This window comes from Herpailurus yagouaroundi, unplaced genomic scaffold (genome assembly GCF_014898765.1).
Source record: "Herpailurus yagouaroundi ecotype Mexico unplaced genomic scaffold, PumYag 139, whole genome shotgun sequence".
NCBI classification, from domain to species: domain Eukaryota; kingdom Metazoa; phylum Chordata; class Mammalia; order Carnivora; family Felidae; genus Herpailurus; species Herpailurus yagouaroundi.
In genome coordinates this window covers 84,497,101-84,523,012 of record NW_024412394.1, presented here as the reverse complement: position 1 = coordinate 84,523,012, position 25,912 = coordinate 84,497,101, and the positions used below count along the sequence as shown (strand labels likewise).

Below are 25,912 nucleotides of genomic sequence, written 5' to 3'. Positions count from 1 at the left end.
CACTTATATCAACTTAGTTGTTTTGTAGCACATTGGAACTCTTTCCAGCCTCAGTTCTCAGTAGGATTCTTGTGGTAGGTTCACTGATGCAGTGGAGAAAAGAAAAGTCACTGTCTTCAATGACTTTATATTTTAGTAGGGGAGATGAATCTCAAAAATTTATTTGTATAGTAAATTATGTAATTATAATTTTGCTCCGTTCGTAGCTCTGGCCCGAGGACACTTCTTCCCAGTCTCCTACAGAGCAGATATTAATCTGCATGTAATTTAGGATTAGGTCAAAGCATGTAAATTAGGATTAGGTTAGGAAACACTTCTACACCTTTGAGTTTCTTTTCCTGCAAACATGCCATCATGCTCATTATTTTCTTCCATTAGACCTTGAGTCATGCTCTGTTCATCATAAACTTTAGCATTGACATCTTTAAGAGTTGCTTTCTCTCAACTGCCTTAGCCCATCTTCATCCTGATGATTTTGCTTTCTTTATGGAAAGTCCATCGACAGATTCTTCGCTTCTTCATCTCCACATTCGCCTACCTTATCTTAACCTGCTGCTCTGGTTAAATGGATCGTGTAATATCTCACAAGCATTCTAAGTTTGCATGTAGGCATCTCACTTTCTGATAACATAAGCTCATCCCTGTTTCCTTCATTCATTTTACAGAGCTTATCCATCAACCTTGTGGTGAGCTCCAGATCATCAAGCCATCTTTCCTTTGCCAATTCATCAACTTGCTTATCATATCAAAATTTGATCTCATCATAATCTTTTTGATCACATTTGCCATTTTCATAAACTCTTTGCTTGCTTGTTTTTCAATCTATTTTTTATAAGCTTAGAACAAACATTCTGTTTAAAAATCATACCCCATATTAGCTCGGGAGCACTAGAAATTTGTGGTCACCAACTGCAAATGAGCCCACGTGATTCCTGGAATTCCTACTATGTTTTTCTGTTCAGTTCCCTTTCTAGCCCTCCTTTCCCTTCCACTCCACTTGATACTCTCCAGTCTGTGACTAGTCTTTTTACCAGCCCATCCCATATAGCTGAGAAAATTAAGACCATGTAATAGAAAATCCCTTAATTACCAATCCTACAATTTTATTCATATTTTAATTCATCTCCCCTCTCCTCATATTATAAAAAACTCGAGTCCCTTCCTACGATCTATGATTTGGATCCTGTCCTATCCTATCTCACACTAACAGTTATCATTTCTTTCTCACATGCACTCAAAAATTTCATCCCAAATTGAATCACCCTTACCGATTTCTAAGCATTTGTTTCCCATCTTAAAAAGCAATAATAATTAAAAAAATAAAACACTTCTCTTGATCCCATATCTTCCATTTTTAATTTTTTTAAATTTTTTAATTTTTCTAAAATAAGCTCTAGGCCAAATGTGGATCTCACAATCCTGAGATCAAGAGTCACATGCTCTACCAACTGAGCCAGCCAGGCACCCCTCTTCCATTTTTTAGTCAAATTTCTCCCCACCAATTCAGGCACACTTCTTATGGAAATTTTTATATTCATCTCTACTCCTCTATTGTCTTCATCATTGTCCAATATGGTTTCCATTTCTGTTGTTTCATACAGATGGCTTTTCCTTTGGTCATTCCTAATCTCAGTGGCACATATAAAGAGTATTTTTTCTCAGCTTTATTAAGGTACAATTGACATAGAACACTGTGTAAGTTTCAGGCAGACAATGTGTTGATTTGATATACTTATATTTTGTAAAAGGATTACCACCAGAGCCTTAGCTAACACCTCCATCACATCACATAATACCATTTTAGTTTTGTGGTGAGAACATTTAAGATTTATTCTCCTAGCAACATTCAAGTCTGTGATACAACATTGCTAACTATAATCACCATGCTGTAAATTAGATCTCCAGAACGTATTCATCTAATGAAATGACTGGAAGTTTGTACTCTTAGTACGATATCATTTATATATGGGATCTAAAAAAGCCAAACTCATAGAAGCAGAGACTGGAATCATGGTTACCAGGGTCTGAAGGGTTTTGGAAATGAGGAGATTTCAGTCAAAGAGTGCTAACTTCCAGTTACAAGATGTATGAGGGGGTATTTTTTTTTTTAATTTACTTATTTATTTTGAGAGAGACAGATACAGCACGAGTGGGGAAGGAACAGAGGAAAGAGGGAGAGAAAGAATCCCAAGTAGCCTCCCAGCTGTCAGTGCAGATCCTGATGCAGGGCTCCATCTCACAAACCATGAGGTCCTGACATCTCTTCCACTTAAGACATTTTTTTACGAGCTTTTGTGACATTTTGTGTCCGTCTCACTTTTATTTTTCTGCACAATTTTGTTTTTCTTTCTACAATCTCCTCCTCCTTTTGCAGGCTCATCATTCTCAATCCTGTCATGGTAGAAAGTATCAATTAGGGGCTCCTGGGTGGCTCAGTCAGTTGAGCGTCTAGCTCTAGATTGTGGCTCAGGTCATGATCCAAGGGTCATGGGATTGAGGCCCACATTGGGCTCCATGCTGAGCATGGAGCCTGCTTGGGATTCTCTCTCTCTCTCTTTCTCTCTCTCTCCCTCCCTCCCTCCCTCCCTCTCTCCCTCCCTTCCTCTTTGCCCCTCCTCCACTTGTGCGCCTGCTCTCTAGAAAGAAAGAATGAAGAGGAAGGAAGGAAGGAAGGAAGGAAGGAAGGAAGGAAGGAAGGCAGGCAGGCAGGCAGGCAGGCAGGCATCTTAAAAATTCAAAAAGAAGTATTAATTAGGAGTTTTCTGGTAACTTTTGGCAGACAGTTTTACTAAAGGAAGGGGACAGAAGCTTGGCTGACTGAGCTGATAATAATTAACCTTTATTGGTGCACCTGGGTGACTCAGTTGGTTAAGCTTCCGACTTCGGCTCAGGTCGTGATCTCGTGGCTTGGCTCATGAGTTCGAGCCCCCGTGTCAGGCTCTGTACTGACAACTCAGAGCCTGGAGCCTGCTTTGGATTCTGTCTCTCTCTCTTCTGCCCCTCCCCCCTCCCTTGCTCGCACCCTGTCTCTGTCTCTGTCTCTCTCTCAAAAATAAACATTTAAAAAAACAATACTTACTGAACACTTACTATATACAAGAGACTATCCTAAGCTAGCATACGCATCATCATGCTCCTATTTGTGTCCCCCACCCACCAACTGAGACACACACACACACACACACACACACACACACACACACACACACTCCTCACCACAATCATACAAGGTTGGTATTATTTTTATCCTCATTTTAAAGAAAAGTTAAGTAACTGGACCAAAGTCATAACAGTTAACAAGTGGCGGAGCCAGGAAAGGACCTGAGCCAAACTGCCTCCAGCCTCTATTCTTCCATCAAGTTCACTACACTGTGTCTCAAGATAAAGAACCAAATGCAAAGAGAGCATTTCCTTTAAACGGGCTTCAAATTTCCTTTAAGATGCTAACATGTTAGATTTTTAAAGATTAACATCATTTTAAATAGTACGTTGATTAGATATTACATTGACTAGGTAGCAGTTCCATCAGCATTACACTCTGCCTATTTTCATACTATACTCACTCCTATGGTCCCAAAGCCATTGGCAATGGGACACAGGAGGCTGGGTGGTTGTTTTGTCTCCCATCCACCCATTCCTAGTGTAGACCTTGTCCTTTGTTACTTCTTTCCTACTTTGTCCTCATAATTACTGACTTCACTGGAATAAAGTGAAGCTGAGAAGTAGAACAGGGGTCTTTGAAGGAAGAGAAATACTTCATAATGAAAAGATGGCTAATCTATGAACACAGAAATGTGTGTGTGTGTGTGTGTGCGCACCTGTGTGTGTGTGCAGGTGTTTTACATTTCATAGAAGTGTATCTGATATGAAAACAATTGTCATGTCACTTTCCAAGTATTGGAACAAAGGCTTAGCGGGAAATAAAAGGGAGAATCAGAGACATTAACTAACGTATAACTTTGAGCAGCTGTGGTAGAGGCCCCTTTCCTGGGGGGTGAGAAAACTTGTACTTTACTCCCAACTTTCCTGTTTACAAATTCTTGAGCAAATCACATAACCTTTTAGAGCCAAATCCCAAATCCTTAACATGGATATATTGCAGCTTTCATTATAAGGTTTTATAAGGATTAAATAGTAACAGGTGTAAAAGTGCTATATAAACCAAACAGTAAGCTCATCAATGTTGTTAATATGTGAGATTTATGTAAGTGTATCACAGGAAAATAAGTTTTATTTGCTTTAATGGTAGTCCAAGAAAAGAGAAGATACAGAAAGAAAAAGTGAGAAAGCCATTTTTGAAGAACTACATTTTTATAAATAGACCACATATCTGTGTAATTAATTGTTGTTGGTTATTTCACTTTTGTTGCAGCCAACATTAAATTATTTTAATTTCCTGTTTATCTTTGTTTTACTTTCTCCAATTGTTTTACTTCCTTTGCTTCACGTAGGTGATAAGCTTGTGCATGTTTACTACACTCCCTGGGAAAAAGTTTCTAATTCGTTTAAATTGAGCTTTTATTCTGGACAATAGATTCGGGCCTTGATTTAAAAGGGAACAAAAGAATCAGTTCTTTATTATAGCAAAAAAAAAAGTTTCTCTTTTTAGTGACCTCATTTTCCCTGCTAAGTGTGTCTTTGCCTCATTAACAAGAGCTGGAGGAAATTTCTAAGATCAGATTCCTTTACTACTAAGGATCTAATCAGCTTTATCACTTCAACAGAGCCCTCACCTTGTAAGGCTCCTGTGTCCAGTCAGGGGAAACAAATCTCAGTAGCTTAATTATGGAAAGCTTGCTTGAGCAAATGCTCAGGCCAGATCTAATGTTTGGTGTCAGGTAGACAACCAGGGCTTCCCAGAAGAAGGGAGCAATGGAAGCCATAACAGATGTCACCTTTCACCCATCTAAGAGGCTAGCCTGGGAACAGAATGAACAGGCTCTTTTTGCATGCTGTTTTCACTCCACTCCATTACCTGAAATACTGAAGGTAATGATTCCAATCAATTTCTTTTGCTACTCTAGCAACATTCTTGGATTATTAACTAAATAAGTGAAGTAAGGTTGAATTAAAATGGGGAGGGGGGAAAGGCAAACCCTAAAGAACAAGGACTTTATCCTTTGGCAAACTGAATTAATAGAGAGAATGTACCTCATATAACAGAAAGTTGAACTCAGAACGCCTGTGATAGAATTATCATCACATGTAACCCAAGCAATTTATTTAACTGGGTCTTCCTGGCCTCATCTTGGCAATACTTTTTAATTTAGTTTTTCTCGAGCTCTCTCTTACCTTTCATATTTTTTTTGCCACTTCCTACATCTTTTTTTATCTAGACTTCCAAATTTCTAGAATGCTGCACAACACGCTTCACTGTTTTCATCTTTGCCCAGCAGAGGCCCTAGGTTTGTGCTGAGCTAGAACCGCACCCTGATCCCTGAATTGGCAAATAATGCCCATGGGAAAGGAGATATGGCTGCAAATCATGGAATCACATTGGAGAGACATTCTCCTGAAATTTGTGTTCATCTAGATGCCATTGTTTATACAGATATCTCATATTTTAAAATTATGGTTATTATAGCTTCTCTGGCCCTTTCTAATTTTGTTTTTCTTTTTGATGGGAGTGTTCACCTGCCTAAAACCTCCTGATACTTCTCTTCTTTCCTTGATCATTATGCCTGAATCACACTTTGTTGGCTTTCCTGCTGCTGCTGTATTGTTACCTTCTATTTCAGTGGTTTTCTCCTCTTCATCTTACTGTGCCATCTTATTCACCCATCATGTTCACTTTCAAATCTGTAACTTACTTCCATGATCACATCTAAATCTAAAGGTTAATGGGCATTGAGGAGGGCACCTGTTGGGATGAGCACTGGGCGTTGTATGGAAACCAATTTGACAATAAATTATGTTTAATATAAAAAATAAAAAAATAAAGGTTTATTGTGAACCTGTTTCTTTTATTTGAGATATGTTTGTCCTGTTATCCCATAAGCACCCTAGGCAAATCAGATTTGAAATGTACTTAGTCATTTCTCCCTCAACTTTGTACATTGTCTGCATCACTAGTCCTGGCTAGGGATTCCAATAGCATCATTCACCTAGTGGTGCAACCCTGGAGCCAGAATTGACCTATATTTCACCACAACTAACAAGTCAATAAGTTTTATTTTGTCTGTTTCCTTAGTTTTATTTTTATCTCTCCTTTTTCTTTGCATCTGTCTATTTACATGACTAGTAGCATACAACCTGAGCATTTCCAGCCTCAGTTTATTTTGGTCCATCCTTTGCCTTATAGGCATATATATGTTTCTAATAGATCAACTTGTTTACATATATTCCTACTTTAAACATCAGCTTCCATTACATTTCCTAAAATGTTTTGCAGAATACTCCAAAAATAATCTGTGTATCTCCATGAATAAGGGAGCCCATAGTCAAATGTAATATTGAAATGTGGCATGCGAAATATGGTTTCTCTTGAAAAGTCACACTATATGAAGTTTCTCTATTGGTTGTGACAACACAACTCTATAACACAAGCTTATATTTGAACATGGAAATGTTTTTGTTTAATATTTATTAATATGGGATTATTGACAGGATGTACTCCTGATTTTAGTCCCATGGTATTCAAGGTGTTCCATGCCTAGCTCTCTAATCTCACCTCTTCCCTTTTGAACCTTTTTAACCAGTCAGATGACATTCATTTCGTTTCCCAAACACACAGCTCTATTCCATTCCATTGTATATTGTTTCTTTTGCCTGGAATACTTCTACTCTATCGAATGGCCTCTGGTTTTGAAAATTTAGCACTTTAAGCTTAGATCATTTGATTGGTTAGCATACTGCTTGGTACATTTTAGGTGCTCAACGTATTTTAAATAAGTAACAAAAACAGAGAAAATTAATAAGAGAAACTTTAGCTATTTATTCATTCTACCTAGATATAGCCCATTCAGGAATTCTAATGCATAATAGCACTTGCTTAATTTTTTTTTTTTTTTTTTTTTTTTTTTTGCTGCTTAACCTCAGTAATTTTTTTTGTTTACTCGGACAAGATTTGGGAAGACTTACATTATAAGATATCTTTAATTCTTATAGGATAAAACTCAAAATTAATTTTTGTAAGTGTGCTATAGCTATTCTTCTTTTACTGTGAAAATTCCTTAAAAATGATTGTTGCCAATGGTTTCTGTTTCTTTCTGACAGGTAATATTTGAAGCTGAAGTCTCAGGAGGAAGGAGTGGTTATATTGCCATTGATGACATCCAAGTACTGAGTTATCCTTGTGGTAGGTTGTGATTAAGAATTGTATTTTTCTATGTCCTTTCAAGACTTGTCTTATATTGGCAGTGACCGTTGACTGTTCATCATCTGGCCATACCTGTCTCTTTTGTTTTTACTCCTAGCCTTCTGTTCACTTTTAAAAGAACACCGAAGCATTTCTAGAATTTTCAAATCAAATATTTTTCAGAATTATAACTAATTCTACACAGATTAATAGATTCTTTTAGCTATTGAATTACTGAGAACAAAATGCAGATGTAAATGAAACACTAGATAGGACATGCTCCATCTTTTGGTTTTATTTATTTATTTATTTATTTACTTATTTATTTATTTATTTATTTATGAGAGAGAGAGAGAGAGAGAGAGAGAGAGAGAGAGAGAGAGAGAGAGAGAGGTTTCCCAAACAGGCTTGATGCTCAGCACGCAGCCCGTTGCAGGGCGCAATCCCATGACCCTGGGATCTTGACCTCAGCCAAAATCAAGAGTCAGACGCTCAACCCACTGAGCCACTCAGGCACCCTATCTTTTGGTTTCATTAAACAATCTAGGAAAGTAAAGAAGAATGACAAATCAGAGCTCAACGGAATGGAAACTAAAAGTCATTTATGTGATCTGCTCAGTTGAAAGTTGGAGTGAAGGAAAGAGAATGAATTAGTTCACCTATTCCAAACTTCAGACTAAAGTTTTGGTAATAAATATCTGGTTAATCCATATAAAACAACAAAATAATCGACAGCAAACAAAAAGTGACTCGGTTTAGTAATACCTTGTTTTGTTATGTCTCTAGATGCACATTGGTTGATCTAGATGCACATTGGTTGATCTCAGATGCACATTGGTGGTATAACTAAATTTATGTGTACATCACATTCAGTGGAGCCAGATATAAAACCACTGGCGTAAATTCAGAGCTTACCTATATCTCCCAACAACGGCATTTTAAAGGGCCCATGACTTCTAGATGATCTGCTCAGTGATCCTCTTGGTGGAAATTTTGTTGCCATTTTAGGCACCATGCACAGGGTGGGGGTGGAGGGACACCGTGCCAGGGGCCAAGGCTGTGTGCCTGGTGAGTGCTTGGTAAATGCCAGTGTGCATCTGCCTCACTACCGGGGGTGGCACATCACAGATTGTGTGACCCTCCTTGGTTCTGATTCAGTAGGTATAGGGGGTGGTGCTGAAAATTTTCATCTCTAATAATTTCCCAGGTGATGCTGCTGCTGCTGGCCTGGAGTTCACAATTTGAGAACCACAGTTCCAGGTCACATTTAGCTCAAGCATTTCTGTTTTTGATGCCTATACAAAAATGAGGTGCTTAAGACAGAGGTAGCAAGCAGGCAAGGGTCTAATGATTTATTCCATGTAGTATGTTCTAAGAAAAAGAGGACAAAATCATCTCACTTACAGTTCAAGTTGGTTTGCTAAATTCTTTCAGCCCATTAGTACATGAGAATGATGTTTCCATCCACTGTTCATTTATAATTATTGAAAGAGAAATGTGAAAGAAAGGTTCTCAGGAGTAAACAAGTAGAAATATAAATTGACAACAACAGTTTTATTGCGCTTTGGGCCTCTAGGAACTTGCTTCCAGTCACCGTGTCTTAGCTTTTCCTGTGTATATTTACTTTCAGTGGAAAACATGAATAAGCTTCATTTCTAAAAGGTAATCATAGAGAACACTAATTTGACAGTCATATAACTCACGTAGGTTTTGACTAAAGTTACCACTTTTTGTTGGTCTGCTATGTCTTTGGGTAACTTTCTTATAACTCTGAATGGATAGGAAGTGGATTTAGCAACAGTTATGCTGATCTATTTGAGAGAAACAAAAATATTTCCTTGGTCTTTGAAATACTAGAGAATCATAGCTTTTGAAATAAAAAAAAATAAATAGAAAGAGAGAGATCTAACTGCTTACTTGTAAATTAATAGTTCAATGGCCACGTCTTCATCAGTATGTTAGATATCACTGTATGTTTTCATTATACTTTTCCGTTATGCTCTGGCTTATGCCTATTTGATCTCTTTTGCTTTCTTTGACTTGTAACTGTTTTATTATCACCCATATGTAACACACTATGACCGACCTTCAGCAGTAATTGTTGAGTGCTCTCGCTGTATACAACAGTGCTCCTGCAATTACGGGCAATAAGTAATAGGGCTATGGAGGGGAAAAAAAAAGAGAATTGTGGGAAGGATTGTGTATATAAGCACAAAGAAAACTCAATTTTCTTCCATACGATATTAGCTTTGGCCAAAGGTTAAAAGTGTTAACCACATTATTCTCTTGGGAAAAAGTAACATGGCACGTTTTCTTCATGTGAAAACAGTAAAAATTTTTTCTGCCTTCACAGATAAATCTCCTCATTTCCTCCGTCTGGGGGACGTGGAGGTCAATGCAGGGCAGAACGCTACATTTCAGTGTATTGCTACAGGGAGAGATGCTGTGCATAACAAGTTATGGCTGCAGGTAAGGCCAAGTTGGCAGTTGAGCTACAGGGTACACTTGATTTTTAAAAAATCACAAATATACTGCCTGTGGTGTCATTCGTGTGTGTGTGTGTGTGTGTGTGTGACAGAGGGAGAGAGAAAGAGAGAGAGAGAGAGAGAGAGAGAGAGAGAGAATGGGAGAGAGAAAGAAACAAGTTCTCTTGTTCATCTTTTGATGTGGGAAACAAAGGCAGAAAAAGAAATTAAATATCCTTACAACTTACGTCCCATTTACGAGTCCTTGAGACAGGCAGAGTGGCATTCCTCTGAGAGCCCCAGCTACCTCCATGTTGATACTTTGCTAAAGGCAAAAGGCAATCTCAGCCCAACCCCCCCAGGATCCTGTAAGTCTACTTTAACATATAAAAATTCCTTTGGAAGCTTCCTTCATCTCTACCCCCCAAGATATATATTGGCAATCATACTCCAAGCTTATGGCCCACTGATATACATCTGAAGGGTCTCATGGCTGAGGGTTTACTAGACAGTAGTAAATGAACCGTTCCTAAGGATAGCTAACAATAGCTAGCCCCCTCAAGGTCCTGGAAACCTTGTTTCCAAGATACCTTAGAGACTCTCTATCCCTAACCCCCTCCTAACCTGAAGGTATATAATCAGTCACCTGTCACAACCCCAGTGCAGCTCTTTCTGCCCAGAGTTCCTATCCCCATGCTTTAATAAAATTACCTTTATGCACTGAAGACGTCTCCTCCAAATCCAAACGCTTCAGACCACATCAGGTTTGATTTAATTGATTGCAGACTCATTTCAGATATTTCCATTATTGGAATATGAATAAACATGTAACAGTATATCCTTAAAAAGTATTTGGGTTTGTTTCTAGTGAAAAGTAATGTTTCTCTAATGTTATGTATAACTTGTAAAAACAATTTTTTCTAAATCCATTCAAAGTAGGAAAAAAATGAAAATTTCCTCATTTAATATTTTGAAAAATTAACATACAAGAGCATAGTACTTAAGTAGAAACGGTCATATTCTGATAAACTTCTTTAAAATATTTTAACTAAACTTTGGGAAACTTCCGGAAATGTGAATTGGAAAAGAGCCAATTAAATTTTTCCAGAACTTTTGTGTGTAAGGGTTAATCACAGAACTGAGGTCAAGACGTTTGCTTTGCATACATTAAATCCTCAGTAAATATTTAATGAATTACAATTTGGCATAATGTTGGAGAAATGTAAATGGTACATACAAAGAGCTTTGAAAAAATCAGAGAGAAAACAATAGAGTAAGGAATGGGACTTGCCTTCAGAGAATATCTACCAATCCTACAGCAGTGATGGGGTGAGGGGAGGCGGTGGGGGGGAGGTGGGTAAGGGCTAAGAGCAGCTCTAAAGTCAGGAGCCTGGTCCTGTAGGAAAGATGACTGTTGAGCTAAATATTTGAAGCTAGAGATATAGGTAATAATATCCTCTGAGCCCTTGTATTATTATTTCTTGTTCTGTTTGCATCAGAATGAAGGAAGGGGCTTAAGTAGTCAGAATTTTAAATTCCTGAGAATGACTTGAACATAGATATCAGCACTTATTTTATCATACTTACCATATTCTCAGAGAGGTAAAATTAGTATTGAGAATAATCATTAAGTTGCTAGAGGTTGGGGTCATGATTATAATAAATGAATATTGAAATCATATCTGGTATAAGGCCTAAAACTGTGCTAGATGTTATAAATTTGTTATTTCATCAAATTCTCATACCCACTTGGCTGTTAAACAGATGTACTCATATAAATCTAGTGATTACTACTTTCATAATTCACGTGATTTGCTGGTATCAGCCTATCATCCTGAATATGTGGAAAGGAAATGATGCCCCTACTTTTTTTTTTTTCTGTGTTTATGCTGATTTCCCCTATAGATTCTGAATTATGAGATCATTCTTTCTGGAGAGGGTATTGTATAATGTACAGTCTGTTTTGTCAGCTGAACATCAAGTCAGAATCCCTCTTTCTCTCAGCCTAAACAATTAATTTAAAAAATGTTTTTAAACATTTTTTTCTAATCAGTTATTTATTTATTTATTTATTTATTTGCTTATTTATTTATTCCATTTCGGTGGGAACATTAGTTGGCATTTGACTTTAGCTGTGATCCATGTTGTCTTGTCTTGGAGAACCAAGCTCTGCAGTCTGCCCCTGGTTTTATGCCCCAGGATTTATTGTGACATTGAAATAAAAGGGTTTTGTGTGCTCAGACACCAGCTGCCTTGTGGCAACAAAGACATTCTGGCTCTGCTGGTCTGAGTGGGTTGCAGTCAAAATACTGCTCGTTTATTGTTTGTTTCCTACTTTCTGGATTGGCCCATTTCATTACAGTTTTTAAAAATATTCCCTCTGCCATTTTATAAAGAAAGATGTGAGATAAAAATATTCTGTGAGACCTTTATTCTACTTTTCTCCACTTCTCTTTACATGTCCTAGGGTGAATTTTTGCATTTCTCTTCTGTTTTGATATTGAGATTACCCAATTCCTCAGCGGTGTACATATTTACCTTATTCTTTTAAAAAGCTTTTCTACTTTTTCAGTAACACCACTTAAATTATTACCTTAAGTTGTTGTAAATCATTCTTCACGTTTAAGAAACGTTGAAACTATCAACTCCTTAGTCGAGGGATGTTTTCAAACAAACTAGACTAGTTATTGTATATAAATATATGGTGAGTCAATCAGAATGTGGACAGTAACTTTAAAAAATTTCGTTTGCTTCAAGTAGTAGAAATATAGTAAAGCAGAAAGAATCTTGATTCCATAAGGAATCTGCAAGCCAACCCATACAAATAAATGTCAAGTCATGTTTGCTTGATGCAGAACAACTTCAAGAAATCAGGAGGCCAAACTCTTAATTTGAACCTTAATTCGAACCCTTTAGCCCTTCCAACCCAGTTAATTGTATGGGCGTAGAGAATTCATTGAATTATTCTGGACTTCAAGTTCCTTAATTATAAAAGGAGATGTGGATAGAAACTAAGATCCCTTCCAGCTATAAAATGCTAAACTAGGTCTTTACATTTTTTTTTTTTGATGGCCTAAGACATAGCCTTCATTACCTTTTTTGTTTGATGAAAGAATGTGAAATTGTTTATTAGTTGTGTATGGGTAAAAATGGTCCCTTAAAATTAAGTATCATTATGAGAACAACTGCTTAACCTATCTGCTGACAGTACTGAGACCCAATTGAAAGCAACTCCAGATGAAAAGTCATTGCATCCTGTCACAAAAGTAATGGCATAATTGAGTAGCTGTTATGCTTGCTATGTAGGTGTAATTAAAAAATGGCAATTGACCCTTTATGTTTTCCAAATCACTTACATTATACAGTATTAAGCTTCACTTGTTAAATGTTTAAGTATGGGGTAAAAAACAAAAACAAAAACAAAAAAAAACCCAAATAAAGAAAAGCAGCCAACTTTCTATCTTAAAGGAAAAACAAAACACTGCTTTAACCATAATAACCTGATAGATAGTGTTTGACATTTAAAATAATTTATGTGTGGAAATACATTAAAAAATAAATCTCTCACTTGTTTATTGTCTTTAGCTTACAATTGATATGTCAATCATTTTGATTGTTTAAAATGACACATAAATTAGGTAAATTAAAAAACAGAGCACGAAAAGCAAGCATCTGAGTTACCTGAGCTAATGTAGGATAATTCATAAGGTATATCATAGTGGTTCTGGGTGTATCTTTAGGGAGTGTTCTTTTCTGTAAGATCTCAGATTGTATAATTACAGGGTCTTAGAATTAGGTCATTTACTCTAGACATTTAGAAAACAATGACAAAATACCCAAATTAACCTCCTTGTACAAGCTCAGTGAACTACCGATGCATAGAACAATATGGATGACTGTTTTTAGAAGTCTATTTAGTGTCAACAGGCTACTGGTATGGTAAAATTATGAGCTTTTCTGGGCCATAGCTTAAAATAGTGTGTTATGAAGTTCATTTATGTTGGAAAAGGGACTTAGAGTACTAAGACTTTAGTCGCTTGTAGAGAATTTCCAAATTCCTTTTTGATCGTAAAACTCAATGAAGTAGCATGCATTCTAGATACAAGCACAACATTTGTTGTCAAGTTACGATTTGCAATTTTCCCCCACTTGAACAGATGTTTTTCAGTGCTTCCAACAAGTTTTAGAACTATGCTATTTTTTTGTTTTCAAGGAACCCCTAGTGGTAGAGAATTTGTGGATCGTAACTTAAGGCTTATGGGAAAACATAGGTTATAGGAAATAAGATCACTAATGAAATTTTAATGGACAATTTTGTACTGAAATAAAATAGTAAAACAACTGGTTATATTTTTGAGAAGTGTCAGATACTTTCCTTATAGGAAAGAGAAAAATTATCCTACATTTTTGTAGGTTAAAAGTTTTAGTCTTGCCCTTTTATTGCAGTGCTTACTGATATGAATAGTAAAGTAATGGTGGCAAACAGTGACTATGACACAACAGTTCCACTCCTAAGTATTTACACAAGAGATATAAAGGCATGTGTTCACAAACTGACCTGTAAAAGAATGTTTATAACAGCTTTATTCATAATAACCAAGAACAGTAAAGAACCCCAATGCCCATTAACAGGAGAACGGGTAAACACTGTGTGGTTCATTCAAGCAATGGAATGCCACTGAGCAATAACAAAGAATGAGGTACTGATACATGTACCAATATGGATAAATCTCAGCAATATTATGTTTTCAGAAAGGGGGCAGACAGAAGAGAGTGCAAACTGTGTGATTACATTTATATTAAGCGCCAGAAGAAACACAACTAATTTACGGTGATAGAAATCAGAAGAGTATTTGACTGTGGGGGATGAGGATAGACTGGATGTGGCTGGGGGGTAATGTTAATTTCATATATGTTTATTGGCGTGTTGGGTCTTTGGGTACATATACATTTGTTAGATGTTAAGAACCATCCAATTCTCTGAATATACAGTTTGCCTCAATAAACCATGAATGAGGAAAAGTATGTGATACATCTTACCACATAACCTCAGTCCTGGCAGTACCAATCAAGCCATAGGTGGCAATAGCCTGTGAACATTAACCTGGATTTTTGTCCATCTTGTCCATTTGAAGTTATTTGATTAGGTTCGGGGGTAATTTTTAATCATTAACCTATGCTGAAATATAGAATAAAGCATGTTCTGAGTGTTCTGTCTTCAGAACATGTTATAAATTCTGAGGATGTAAAAGAATTGGAAACAGGGTCGGACTGTAACTTATGACTTAGTATTCTTCTCTGAAGGTCCAGTATAAGTGGACACCTACATGGCAAATCAAATAGAGCCCACTGCTGGAACATCTGTCTGACCATATGCTTTGGCCTCAGGTTCAATGTAGAAACTAAAATGCTAATGACTCCATCCATCATTACAGAGCTTGGCGGGCATGCTTCATTGGATTGGACAGAGAAATTCAACAGTGGAGTTACTGAAAGTAGAGAATTGTGTGGGTAGATTTGGTGACACCATTTGTTTTGGTGAATTGAAATGAGAGGCTGTTTGATGTATGACTGATAATCCTATGCAGATTGCCATCAAAGCTGTGGCAATTGGGCCAATCTGTCAGTAATTGCCGCAGGTGCTGGCACTGTGCCTCCTCAGTGGGCCTGCCAAAGCAGACAAGTCAGCCATCACTTTGCACTTGGTGAGGTTCATCGGCACTAATGTAGTAGGATACAGCTAGTTTCTCAGCCAAAGGAAATGTCATTCCTTATGGAGCAATAGATAATTCAAGCAATGGATTGAGAGTAATAATTGGAGAGTAAAATTAGTAAAATGAGATGCAAATTGTTCTAAAAAAAAAAAAAAACAACCAGAGAGAGGCTGACCTCTTGTAGTACCAATTGTTGTCAGCTGAGGATCAAGGAAAGTGGTTGGTCTAAAACTTCTGGACACATAGTGTTTGGTCTAGCCAGGGAAATGTCATGGTCTTATTCCTATACTGCATGTGAATATCATCATGCAAGCAATGGAAATCAGAAGCATGATTTTTTTAAAAATGACTTAATTTGAAAGTATGAAAATTTTAGCTCGTGAAACATATCACTACACAATTTCAAAGCCACACAGTCATTGTTCACAAGGCTCCCTCTGATGCCTCCATGCTGTGGTATTTTTCCATGCGTATACCTGGATATTTGTAGCATATTTGACCTCCACAAGAGATTTTACTACCCCTGATACTATTTCTTTTTGAGAAAAAAAGTCTGATAATTTTGCATTTATTATAATGAAGGAAAATTCTTGGAAGGGACTGATCCATGCCTAGAAAGATGGAGTTTACGGTGGGCAATTCATTGAAAAATAATTTGAGAGGAATATTTCAAAGCCTAATTGACTAAACATGTAATTTGTGACTAGCTTACACTGAGTACTGTGGGGAAAAAAAGTAAATAAATAAAAGGGATGAAGTATAGTGAAAATTGCCCTACTCTCTGGACTTGATGGAAGTCCTGACATTGTCTGGTCATTGGCCTTAAGAGAGCTGGCACATATCTAAAATATTAGAATAACAAAAGGCAGTATATAATTAGGAGGACAGTGAATAAAGTTGAAGAAACGATATCAGAATGGCTGAAGGGACATGGTATAAATATATCTTGAGAGTCATGGGAGACTGGAGAAACAAACTTCTTAAAGTCTTAGATTATTGGGACTATTCAAGAGGGATTTAATTGGTTCTGTATAGGTACTAAAGTACAATGCTAACTAACAGTTTGAAGTTATATGGTGAGAGATATAAGCTGATTATAAGGGAGAACTTTGTAATTGTAGGGCTGTTGAAACCTAGAATGAGCTATTCCAGGAGGTAGTAAAACTACAATTAGTGGAAGTATCCAAGCATAATCTGGATAAGCACTTGCTAGAGCTGTAGAGGATGTTTAAGCATGAAGCTGAATACTTTTTAAGATCCTTTCAGCCCAGAGAAATGTCTTTGAAACCGAGGAAGAAAAGACTGTATAGAATCAATGCATGATACCATTTCAGAGTTGAGCGAGAACTACGTAGACTGAAATGTTTGGTGAAATCATTAAGAGAGATTTGATGGAGTCTTTGAAGGGCATATAAGACTTGAATAGCAAAGTCTGAGTGGGCATGGTTATCACTGCAGATTAGGGTGTGTGTGTGGGATGGGATAGCAACATCAGGAGAAGGATCTTATTGAAGTGGGAAGTTCGCAATGAGAAGCAGAAGTAAATATAGTTTTTGTCAGGGTTGGGACTAGGCCATGATGAAAACATAAGCCAGAAAGAAGTCACTGTTAGCAGTGCAGATATGAAGTCTTGAGAGCCCAGATTGGACGCCAGTGCAGTTGGAATACATGTTAGTAGAGGAGAGGGACAGATGAAAGAAGACAGTAGTTTTGGATCATGCCAGGTGACAGAATTAGGGAGGATGTGAGTGAATGATCGAGACAGCTTTCTAAATTTCCTCAAAAGTTTATTTTTTAAAGCCAGTGAGTTTGTTTCCACATTTTCTGTTTTGGAACTGATGTGTCTCTTAGACCCATTTGTTTATTGTTTTTCTTTCTACCTTCATAACTGCATATAAGTTATCCTAGATAGGAGTGAAAGGTGAGGAGACATTCCCATTCCTTTTGGCTCTCTTTAGCTTTAATCAAAGTTTGTGAAGACAGTTTGAAGCTTGCCACCAAATTAAATCTCTGGGTGGTCCTGGGATCCACGGAAGGCTGTTGGTGTTTCAGCCTTGGCTACTTCTGTACCTTATGGCAAACAGAGCAGGAGTAGTGTCTGAGAGGAGTGTTAACCATGTCTGTTGTGCTTCCCTCTATTTTTTATAAACTGATAAACACTAGCCTCCTATTTATCTAATTGTCTCCTTTTATTCTTTTTTTTTTTTTTCAACGTTTTTTATTTATTTTTGGGACAGAGAGAGACAGAGCATGAACGGGGGAGGGGCAGAGAGAGAGGGAGACACAGAATCGGAAACAGGCTCCAGGCTCTGAGCCATCAGCCCAGAGCCTGACGCGGGGCTCGAACTCACGGACCGCGAGATCGTGACCTGGCTGAAGTCGGACGCTTAATCGACTGCGCCACCCAGGCGCCCCTGTCTCCCTTTATTCTTAATTTAAGCAGTAGTGCCTTTTTGTTTCTCCTGTATATATGCTCATTTACAATTATTTCTATTCTACTTAAGAGACTACGGACCAAGGGGCACCTGGGTGGCTCATTCGGTTAAGCGTCCGACTTCGGCCCAGGTCATGATCTCACAGTCCGTGAGTTTGAGCCCCGCGTCGGGCTCTGTGCTGACAGCTCAGAGCCTGGAGCCTGCTTCGGATTCTGTGTCTCCCTCTCTCTCTGACCCTCCCCTGTTCATGCTCTGTCTCTCTCTGTCTCAAAAATAAATAAATATTAAAAAAAATAACTTAAAAAAAAGAGAGATTACGGACCATTTGGTAGCTAAGCTATCACTCTGGTCAGTCTGCTTTTCTTCAGCACATTGGTTTGAGTTCAGGGCATCATATTCTTACTTCATGGCTTTATACAAAGAATTATGGCTATTGGTCTTGAAGTAAAATCAATGACCATGTATCATGGAGTATAATGTTTATCTTTTATCTTTGGCATTTTGTGTGTGTATGTATGTAAATGATGAGCTCAGAACATTTAATCATATGTAATTTGGAGGATTATTAAATATCCATGAGGTCATTTTGGTTGGCTTTCTGGCTTCCTACCATAAAGAGTTCAATCCCGGGGCGCCTGGGTGGCGCAGTCGGTTAAGCGTCCGACTTCAGCCAGGTCACGATCTCGCGGTCCGTGAGTTCGAGCCCCGCGTCAGGCTCTGGGCTGATGGCTCAGAGCCTGGAGCCTGTTTCCGATTCTGTGTCTCCCTCTCTCTCTGCCCCTCTGCCGTTCATGCTCTGTCTCTCTCTGTCCCAAAAAAAAAAAAACCGTGAAAAAAAAAAATAAAAAAAAAAAAGAGTTCAATCCCTTGAAGATGTGGTGCACTCTTTTCCTTCCTCAATAATTTATAAACTCTTGAGTTTGTTGTCTACAGATTACATAATTGATTAAAAATGAATAATGTGTGGAATGTACTCTATCTTTCTTATCTATCCCTGGAGCATGACTGTAAAAGCCCGACGGTCATAGAAGCTCAAGGATTTCTTCTTATCGATACCTATAAATAACAATTTACTGCTTTTTCTGCGCAAGAATAATATACTCTTCTGTTGTTCTTAGAGCTGCCCTTTCAGAGTATTTTCTCAGTGTGTTACATCAAGCATTTACAACTTTCCATTGACTTCTTGTGATCAGTATTACAACACGAAAGCTCTGGTAGCAGGCTGGGTTTCTTCTTTATGAAAAGTATCTGATATAAAGACTTAATATTTAAAAAGTCATTTTATTGTAACACAAAACATAGAAACTGTACAAAAATAAAAACTATGACTGAATGAATTTTTATAAGGTACACACCACAAAGGATAAGAAAGGGACTTTGCTATCCATTCTAGGGGTTCTTTACAAAGGCTCAATCCCAGCCACAGCTGAGCCAGCCGACACTTCTACAAGTAATGGTTTTCATTGCTTTTAGCCCTCATAGGTTTCTTCATAGTGGTTTTTTTTTTCACTTCTGTATACATTCTTAGATTAGTATTCTGTATTAGTATTCTGTATACATTCTGTATACATTCTTAGACTCTAGATTAGTCTCATCTAATTTTTAAAGTAAGTTTTTTAAAGTCTCTTTTAATCTGTGGTTTTGTCCTCTGTCCCTTTTCTTCACATTTTGTCTATTGAGGCACCCAGGCCATTTGACTTGTAGTTTCTCAGTCTGCATTTTACTGATTGCACAGAAATGTCCTCCTTAGTTCAACATGTTCTTCTGAATTTTTTTGTAAATTGGCAGCCAGATCCAGAGTCAAGTTTGATTCTTTGGCAACAGTAGAGGTTGTGCTTCATATGATGATAGGAGGTACAAACTCTCTCTCTCTCTCTCTCTCTCTCTCTCTCTCTCTCTCTTCATAGCCATCTGTGCTTAATGCCTATATTCATTCCTAGAGGCTATAAATTCTGATCTTCTAATTCTATTATTTATTTTGTATTAGTTTAATGATGAGATCCTTCTCCTCTACCTTTTGCTTCCCAGTGACATAGTTCATTAAGGAAAAGGAGGATAAATGCTCAAATCTTTGCTTTAGTTATTGGTTTTCAATATAATGAATTGATTCCTTATCATTCTCTGGTGACAGATTCTTCTGTTTTTTATTGTTGTTCTTGTTATTGTTGTTATTATGAATTCATGGTTTTACCTATTTGATTTCAGTTCATTGTAATTATTACTATTATTATTAGTATTAAGACCCAAAGTATCCCATCTTTGGCCAGTGAGAACCTCTTCGAGTTGGCTCCAGAGTCCTTCTGATATGACTCAGCAATTTTTAGGAGCTTCCTGCTGTTTGATATTATGAGATGGCCCACTGTGATCTTGTATATTTTCTTCTCTAGACTTAGTGCCCTGGTTTGGTTTCGTGAGAAATTGAATTTCAGGACCATGATGTGGATGTGCAAGGATACTCATTTTGTTAGACCTTTTAAGTGAACAGAACTAAGGGAAGATATGTATTTAAAGATAACATACCTATGAGTCTTTTGGATATTTCAAATTTAAGCCTAAAGATTTTTCACTTAATGTTGTTTCTATTACAATTTGTCAGTTACAGCTTCTTTTTTCCATGCAAATATTCTCTGTTCTCAATGACACAGGGGAAAAGAGAATTAAAATATTCCACAGTTACTCATTTTATAAAATCTGATGGCATTTTGAATACTTGTATTATATCTCTATTGTTAGCATATAAGTGCATGCTATACTGTCTCTCATATAGCCCTTAGTAACTTAGTTCTACAGGTAACTATGTTTTTAATCACCATCAGTCTATATGTCATGTCTTCCCGGTAACTTTGGTTGTTTGAAAGTCATTTTCTAGTAGGTTCCTCAAGAATAGGTCATGGAATTAATATTCCTTCAGTCCTTGGATATTGATCATATTTTATATGTGCCCTTGATTCCTGTTCTGGTTTTGTTTTGTTTTGTTTTGTTTTGTTTTGTTTTGTTTGTTTTATGCCCCTGATTTTTTTTTTTATATATGAAATTTATTGTCAAATTGGTTTCCATACAACACCCAGTGCTCATCCCAAAAGGTGCCCTCCTCAATACCCATCACCCACCCTCTCCTCCCTCCCACCCCCCATCAACCCTTAGTTTGTTCTCAGTTCTCAACTTTCTTATGCTTTGGCTCTCTCCCACTCTAACCTCTTTTTTTTTTTTTTTCCTTCCCCTCCCCCATGGGTTCCTGTTAAGTTTCTCAGGATCCACATAAGAGTGAAACCATGTGGTATCTGTCTTTCTCTGTATTATGCCCCTGATTTTTAAGTCAGTTTTGCAGGATATGAAATTCTTTGTTCACATTTTCTTTCCTTGAATAACTTTAATATGTTACTTCATTTTGTTCAGGCATAAAGCCTTGCTATCAAAGTCTGATAATTTATGTTTCCTTACAAATCATCTATCTGCTTTTTCTAGATATTCAAAGGATTCTTTTTCCTATTTTTTTAAAGATTCTAATTTGATTAGAATACATATCACTGTGTGTCATTCTGAGTTACTATTCTCAAGTAGGTGGTGTGTTTTTCCATTGTATATTTTAAAAATTTATTTCTTTTAATTTTCAGAAGGTGCTTTTAAATAATATTTTCATAGTTTTTTTTCCCCTTGCTTCTGTGTGGACTTGCGTTATCTGTATGTTTGATCTTTGCATATCATCAATAGTCACTTTCTCTGAAATCCTTTTTATTCTCTTTATTTTAAATGAAAATCTCCTTTTTTCCCACATTCTGTTTTGCTTAAAACATCATCTGTGTTGATTTTATTTACTCTAGTTAATCTTATTTCTAAAATGACTTTTTTCTTTCATTTCTAATTTTTCTTGAGTTTTGTCATCTCATTTATGAGTTCTATTAATTTAAATTTATGTTACTCTTTCACATTATAAATAATTTTCTTAATGTTTTAGCATCTTGAAATATTAGGTTGCAGTTGTGATCTGTTTGGGGACATATTTTTCTGCCTTACTTTCTGAGATTCTGGGGATAATATTCTTCTCCTTACTCTGTTTTAAATTTATAATAACGTTATGTTGGATTTGACCTTGATGCCTTTTATGTTGTTCACTTTTATGTGAAATATGTTTTCCTGAAATTTTAAAATGAGATGTGGAGTTCAGGAAAAGTTTCCTGATTTCAAGAATCCCTCTTATGTTCCTGTGAGTTATGTTTAAAAATATGGCCACTTGCTTTCTGAGATTTCTTGATTTTTGTTCTCCTCTCCACTTTGTCTGGATCTTTTCTTTTCTTCCTCTCTCTTGTTGTTTTGTGTTTTTATGTGGCAGATTCAGAAAGAGTGAAAAATTATCCTGCTTCCACCAACATGCCAGAGTCCCTCAGATGTAATAGTTTAATCGTATGGATCTCCTTGCTTTACTCCACTTCCCTCTTCCTGTGATTGGGATAGTTTTATAACTGTAAACTTGCATGCTTTATATTCTGCGTTCTGTCCAGTGCAATTTGAAGCAACCAGCCAATCCCATTATTTATATTCAGTAGTTTGTCTAAAATGTTCTCAGGTCACAAATACATGGTCATCCAGAACTTTACCTTCTATTTGATTAGGAATTAGGTATTTGATTAGGAATATCTAATGGTAATATTTTACATCTCTTTACTACATCATGCCATGGACTAACAGTGACTTCCTTACTACTGGCAGTAGAGTTATTTTCTTTCCTTTTTTTTAATGTTATTTACTTATTTGTAAATTTACATCCAAGTTAGTTAGAATATGGTGCTATGATGATTACAGGAGTAGATTCCAGTGATTCATCCCCTAGGTATAACCCCGAGTGCTCATCCCAACAAGTGTCTTCCCTAATCCCCCTTATCCATTTAGCCCATCCCCCCACCCACAACCCCCCCAGCAACCTTCAGTTTGTTCTCTGTATTTAAGAGTCTCTTATGTTTTGTCCCCCTTCTTGTTTTTATATTATTTTTGCTTCCCTTCCCTTCTGTTTATCTGTTTTGTGTCTTAAATTCCTCATATGAGTGAAGTCATATGATATTTGTCTTTCTCTGACTAGCTAATTTCACCCAGCATAATACCCTCTAGTTCCGTCCATGTGGTTGCAGATGGCAAGATTTCATTCTTCTTGATTGCCGAGTAATACTCTATTTGTGTGTGTGTGTGTGTGTGTGTGTGTGTGTGTGTGCACGTGCATGCACGCACACATTCTCTTTATCTAGAGCCCAAAAGATTCCACCAAACACCTGCTGGAACTGATCCATGAATTCAGCAAAGTCGCAGGATATAAAATAAATGTACAGAAATCAGTTGCATTCCTAATACACCAATAATGAAACAACAGAAAGAGAAATCAAGGAATTGATCCCATTTATAATTGCACCAAAAATCATAAAATACCTAAGAATAAACCTAACCAAAGTGGTGAAAAATCTATACACTGAAAACTATAGAAAGCTTATGAAAGAAAGTGAAGAAGACACACATACGCACACAAAAAGGAAAAACAGCCCATGTTCCTGGATAGGAAGAACAAATATTGTCAAAATGTCAATACTCCCTGGGGACACCTGGGTGGCTCAGTCAGTTAAGCATCCGATTTCAGCTCAGGTCATGATCTCACAGTTTGTAAGTTTAAGCCCTGCATCAGGCTCCATGCTGACAGCTCAGAGCCTGGAACCTGCTTCAGATTCTATGTCTCCCTCTGTCTCTGTTCCTCCCCTGCTTGCACTCTGTCTCTCTCTGTCTCTCTGTCTCTCTGTCTGTCTCTCAAAAATAAATAAACATTTAACAAAGTGTCAATACTACCCAAAGCAATCTACATACTCAATGCAATCCCTTTCAAAATAATACCAGCATTCTTCACAGAACTAGAATAAACAATCCTAAAATTTGTATGGAACCAGAAGAGACCCTGAATAGCCAAAGCAATCCTGAAAAAGAAAACCAAAGCTGGAGGCACCATGATCGTGAACTTCAAGATGTATTACAAAGCTGTAATCATCAAGACAGTATGGTACAGACAAAAAAACAGACATTCAGATCAATGGAACAGAATAGTGAACCCAGAAATGGACCCACAAACGTATGGCCAACTAATCTTTGGCAGTAGAGTTATTAATGCCCCTAAACCTAACCAGATTTAGGAAAGCAATTCTAGAAAACCAGAACCAAGCCAGATCAGAAAACTCATCGTTAAAAATCTGTTCCTCCAGAAGCATTTTTGGTAACAAATAATCTGTATCAGTCAGCGTCCAAGCATGAAAAGCACACATATATGTGTATACACACACATACACTTTAAAAAAAATTCTAAAAAGACTTATTGCAAGGAATTGGTTTGTATGACTGTGGGGCTGGCTAGGCAAGTCAGAAGTCTGCAGGTCAAACCCTTGGGAAGGGCAGGCTGGACTGTGCTACAGGCGCAAACTGACGTTGGTATTTACAGGTGGAATTACTTCTACTTCAGGGAAATCTCAGCTCTGCTTTTAAAACATTTCAACTAAATTAATTTAATAATCACCCAGATTATTTGGATAAATCTCCCTTACTCAATGTCTATTGTTTATAGACTTCAATTCCATCTACAAAATACCTTCACAGGGACACCTCAGTTAGTGTTTGACTGAATAACTTAGGACTGTAGCCTAGACAAGCTGACATATCGAAAGACCATCACAGTTACTAAATGTGTTACTCGCTTAGGTATTGTTTTGATTATTATGTTCATAATATTGCTGTTGTCAGGATTTGCAGTTAGAACTTTTGCACAATTATTTCATTAATATTCTCGACATCTGTGTTGAATAGCAGGTATAAATAGATACCCCCATTTTTAGTTAAAAAGGTAGAGATGTGAGAAATAATGAGAAATTGTGGAGCTAATAAATGGTTGTTTCAGATTTAGAACCTGGATGTCATCCTCCACCAGGCATGGTTCAGTCTACCTACTGATCCTCCCTTCTTGTGGTTCCTCATATTGGTCACCTTCTCTGATTGTTGCAAAAATACCTATGCTTTGTAGGTTAAAATTTCCACTTTCTTGTTTAATAACTGAATTTACATTTTATTAAACTTGGCTAATGATTGATTCTTGGCTAATGATGTGTTACCCCCAGCACATTTTACCCTGCATTTTATCAGAATTATATTTACTTCCTCTCTCTTTTTTTCTGTGTCCAGTGTCATTCACCTTGTTCAGCCCTTTCATTGCCAAATAATAAATACTTTGCTAAACTTAGTATTGTCATTTTAGTGTAATTTTCCTAGAAGAATACTATGTTCTTATTAAATGCTTAAGCTATTGAAACTATAATAATTTCTAGTGGATATAAGGCAGTGCTTTTCTCAAGACAATAACATGATTCTAATTTTAGAAACATCTAGACTTTTAAACCCTTAATTTTGTATAAAAATTGTTTGTGCTTCTAAAATTCTTGGTTAAATTGTTCAATCATCATCATCATCATTATCATCATCATCATCATCATCATCATGGCTTATGAGAGAGAAAAAACATTCATATGGTAAACAAGTCTGGTGAGGAACCCTCAGTTCCTTGGAATTAATTTGGCTGGATTGTTGTATGATTCACTTTAACCTTACTTAATTACATTGTGCAGATTTACTTTGGGATTAGTTTGGTACAAAAGGCATGTACTGACAAATCATATGCAGTCTACTTAATGTATTCAACAGGAACCTCAATACCAAATGTAGGGAAATAGTCTCTTCCCAGTTTCTCCTATTCTAGAAGATGGATGGCATATATATGATCATGTGCCCAAGAAAGGCAGTGAAAAATAAGTGAAACCATAAATGTAGTCTCATATTTTCTTCTAATCAATAGAATGAAATAATCCCTGTAAGTAGTTTAAGAGACACCTTATTTAATTTAAAATTAAGTTGGATTAATTTTATTCCTCAAGCTTTGAAAAGAAAAGCTGAGACAAACTATATCATATTTTAACTGTACCTTACTAACTT

The 25,912-nt window shown here is 36.8% G+C and overlaps 1 protein-coding gene across 10 annotated transcripts in view; it reads left to right on the top strand.

Annotated features, from left to right (window-relative positions):
- Positions 1-25,912, top strand: part of PTPRK (protein tyrosine phosphatase receptor type K) — a 571,648-nt gene that overhangs the window by 280,437 nt on the left and 265,299 nt on the right. For all 10 annotated transcript variants that reach the window (XM_040474594.1, XM_040474593.1, XM_040474592.1 and 7 more), the window contains exons 4-5: positions 7,216-7,297; positions 9,651-9,766. In XM_040474594.1, the coding sequence (XP_040330528.1) occupies positions 7,216-7,297; positions 9,651-9,766 (198 nt within the window). The remainder of the gene's footprint in view (positions 1-7,215; positions 7,298-9,650; positions 9,767-25,912) is intronic.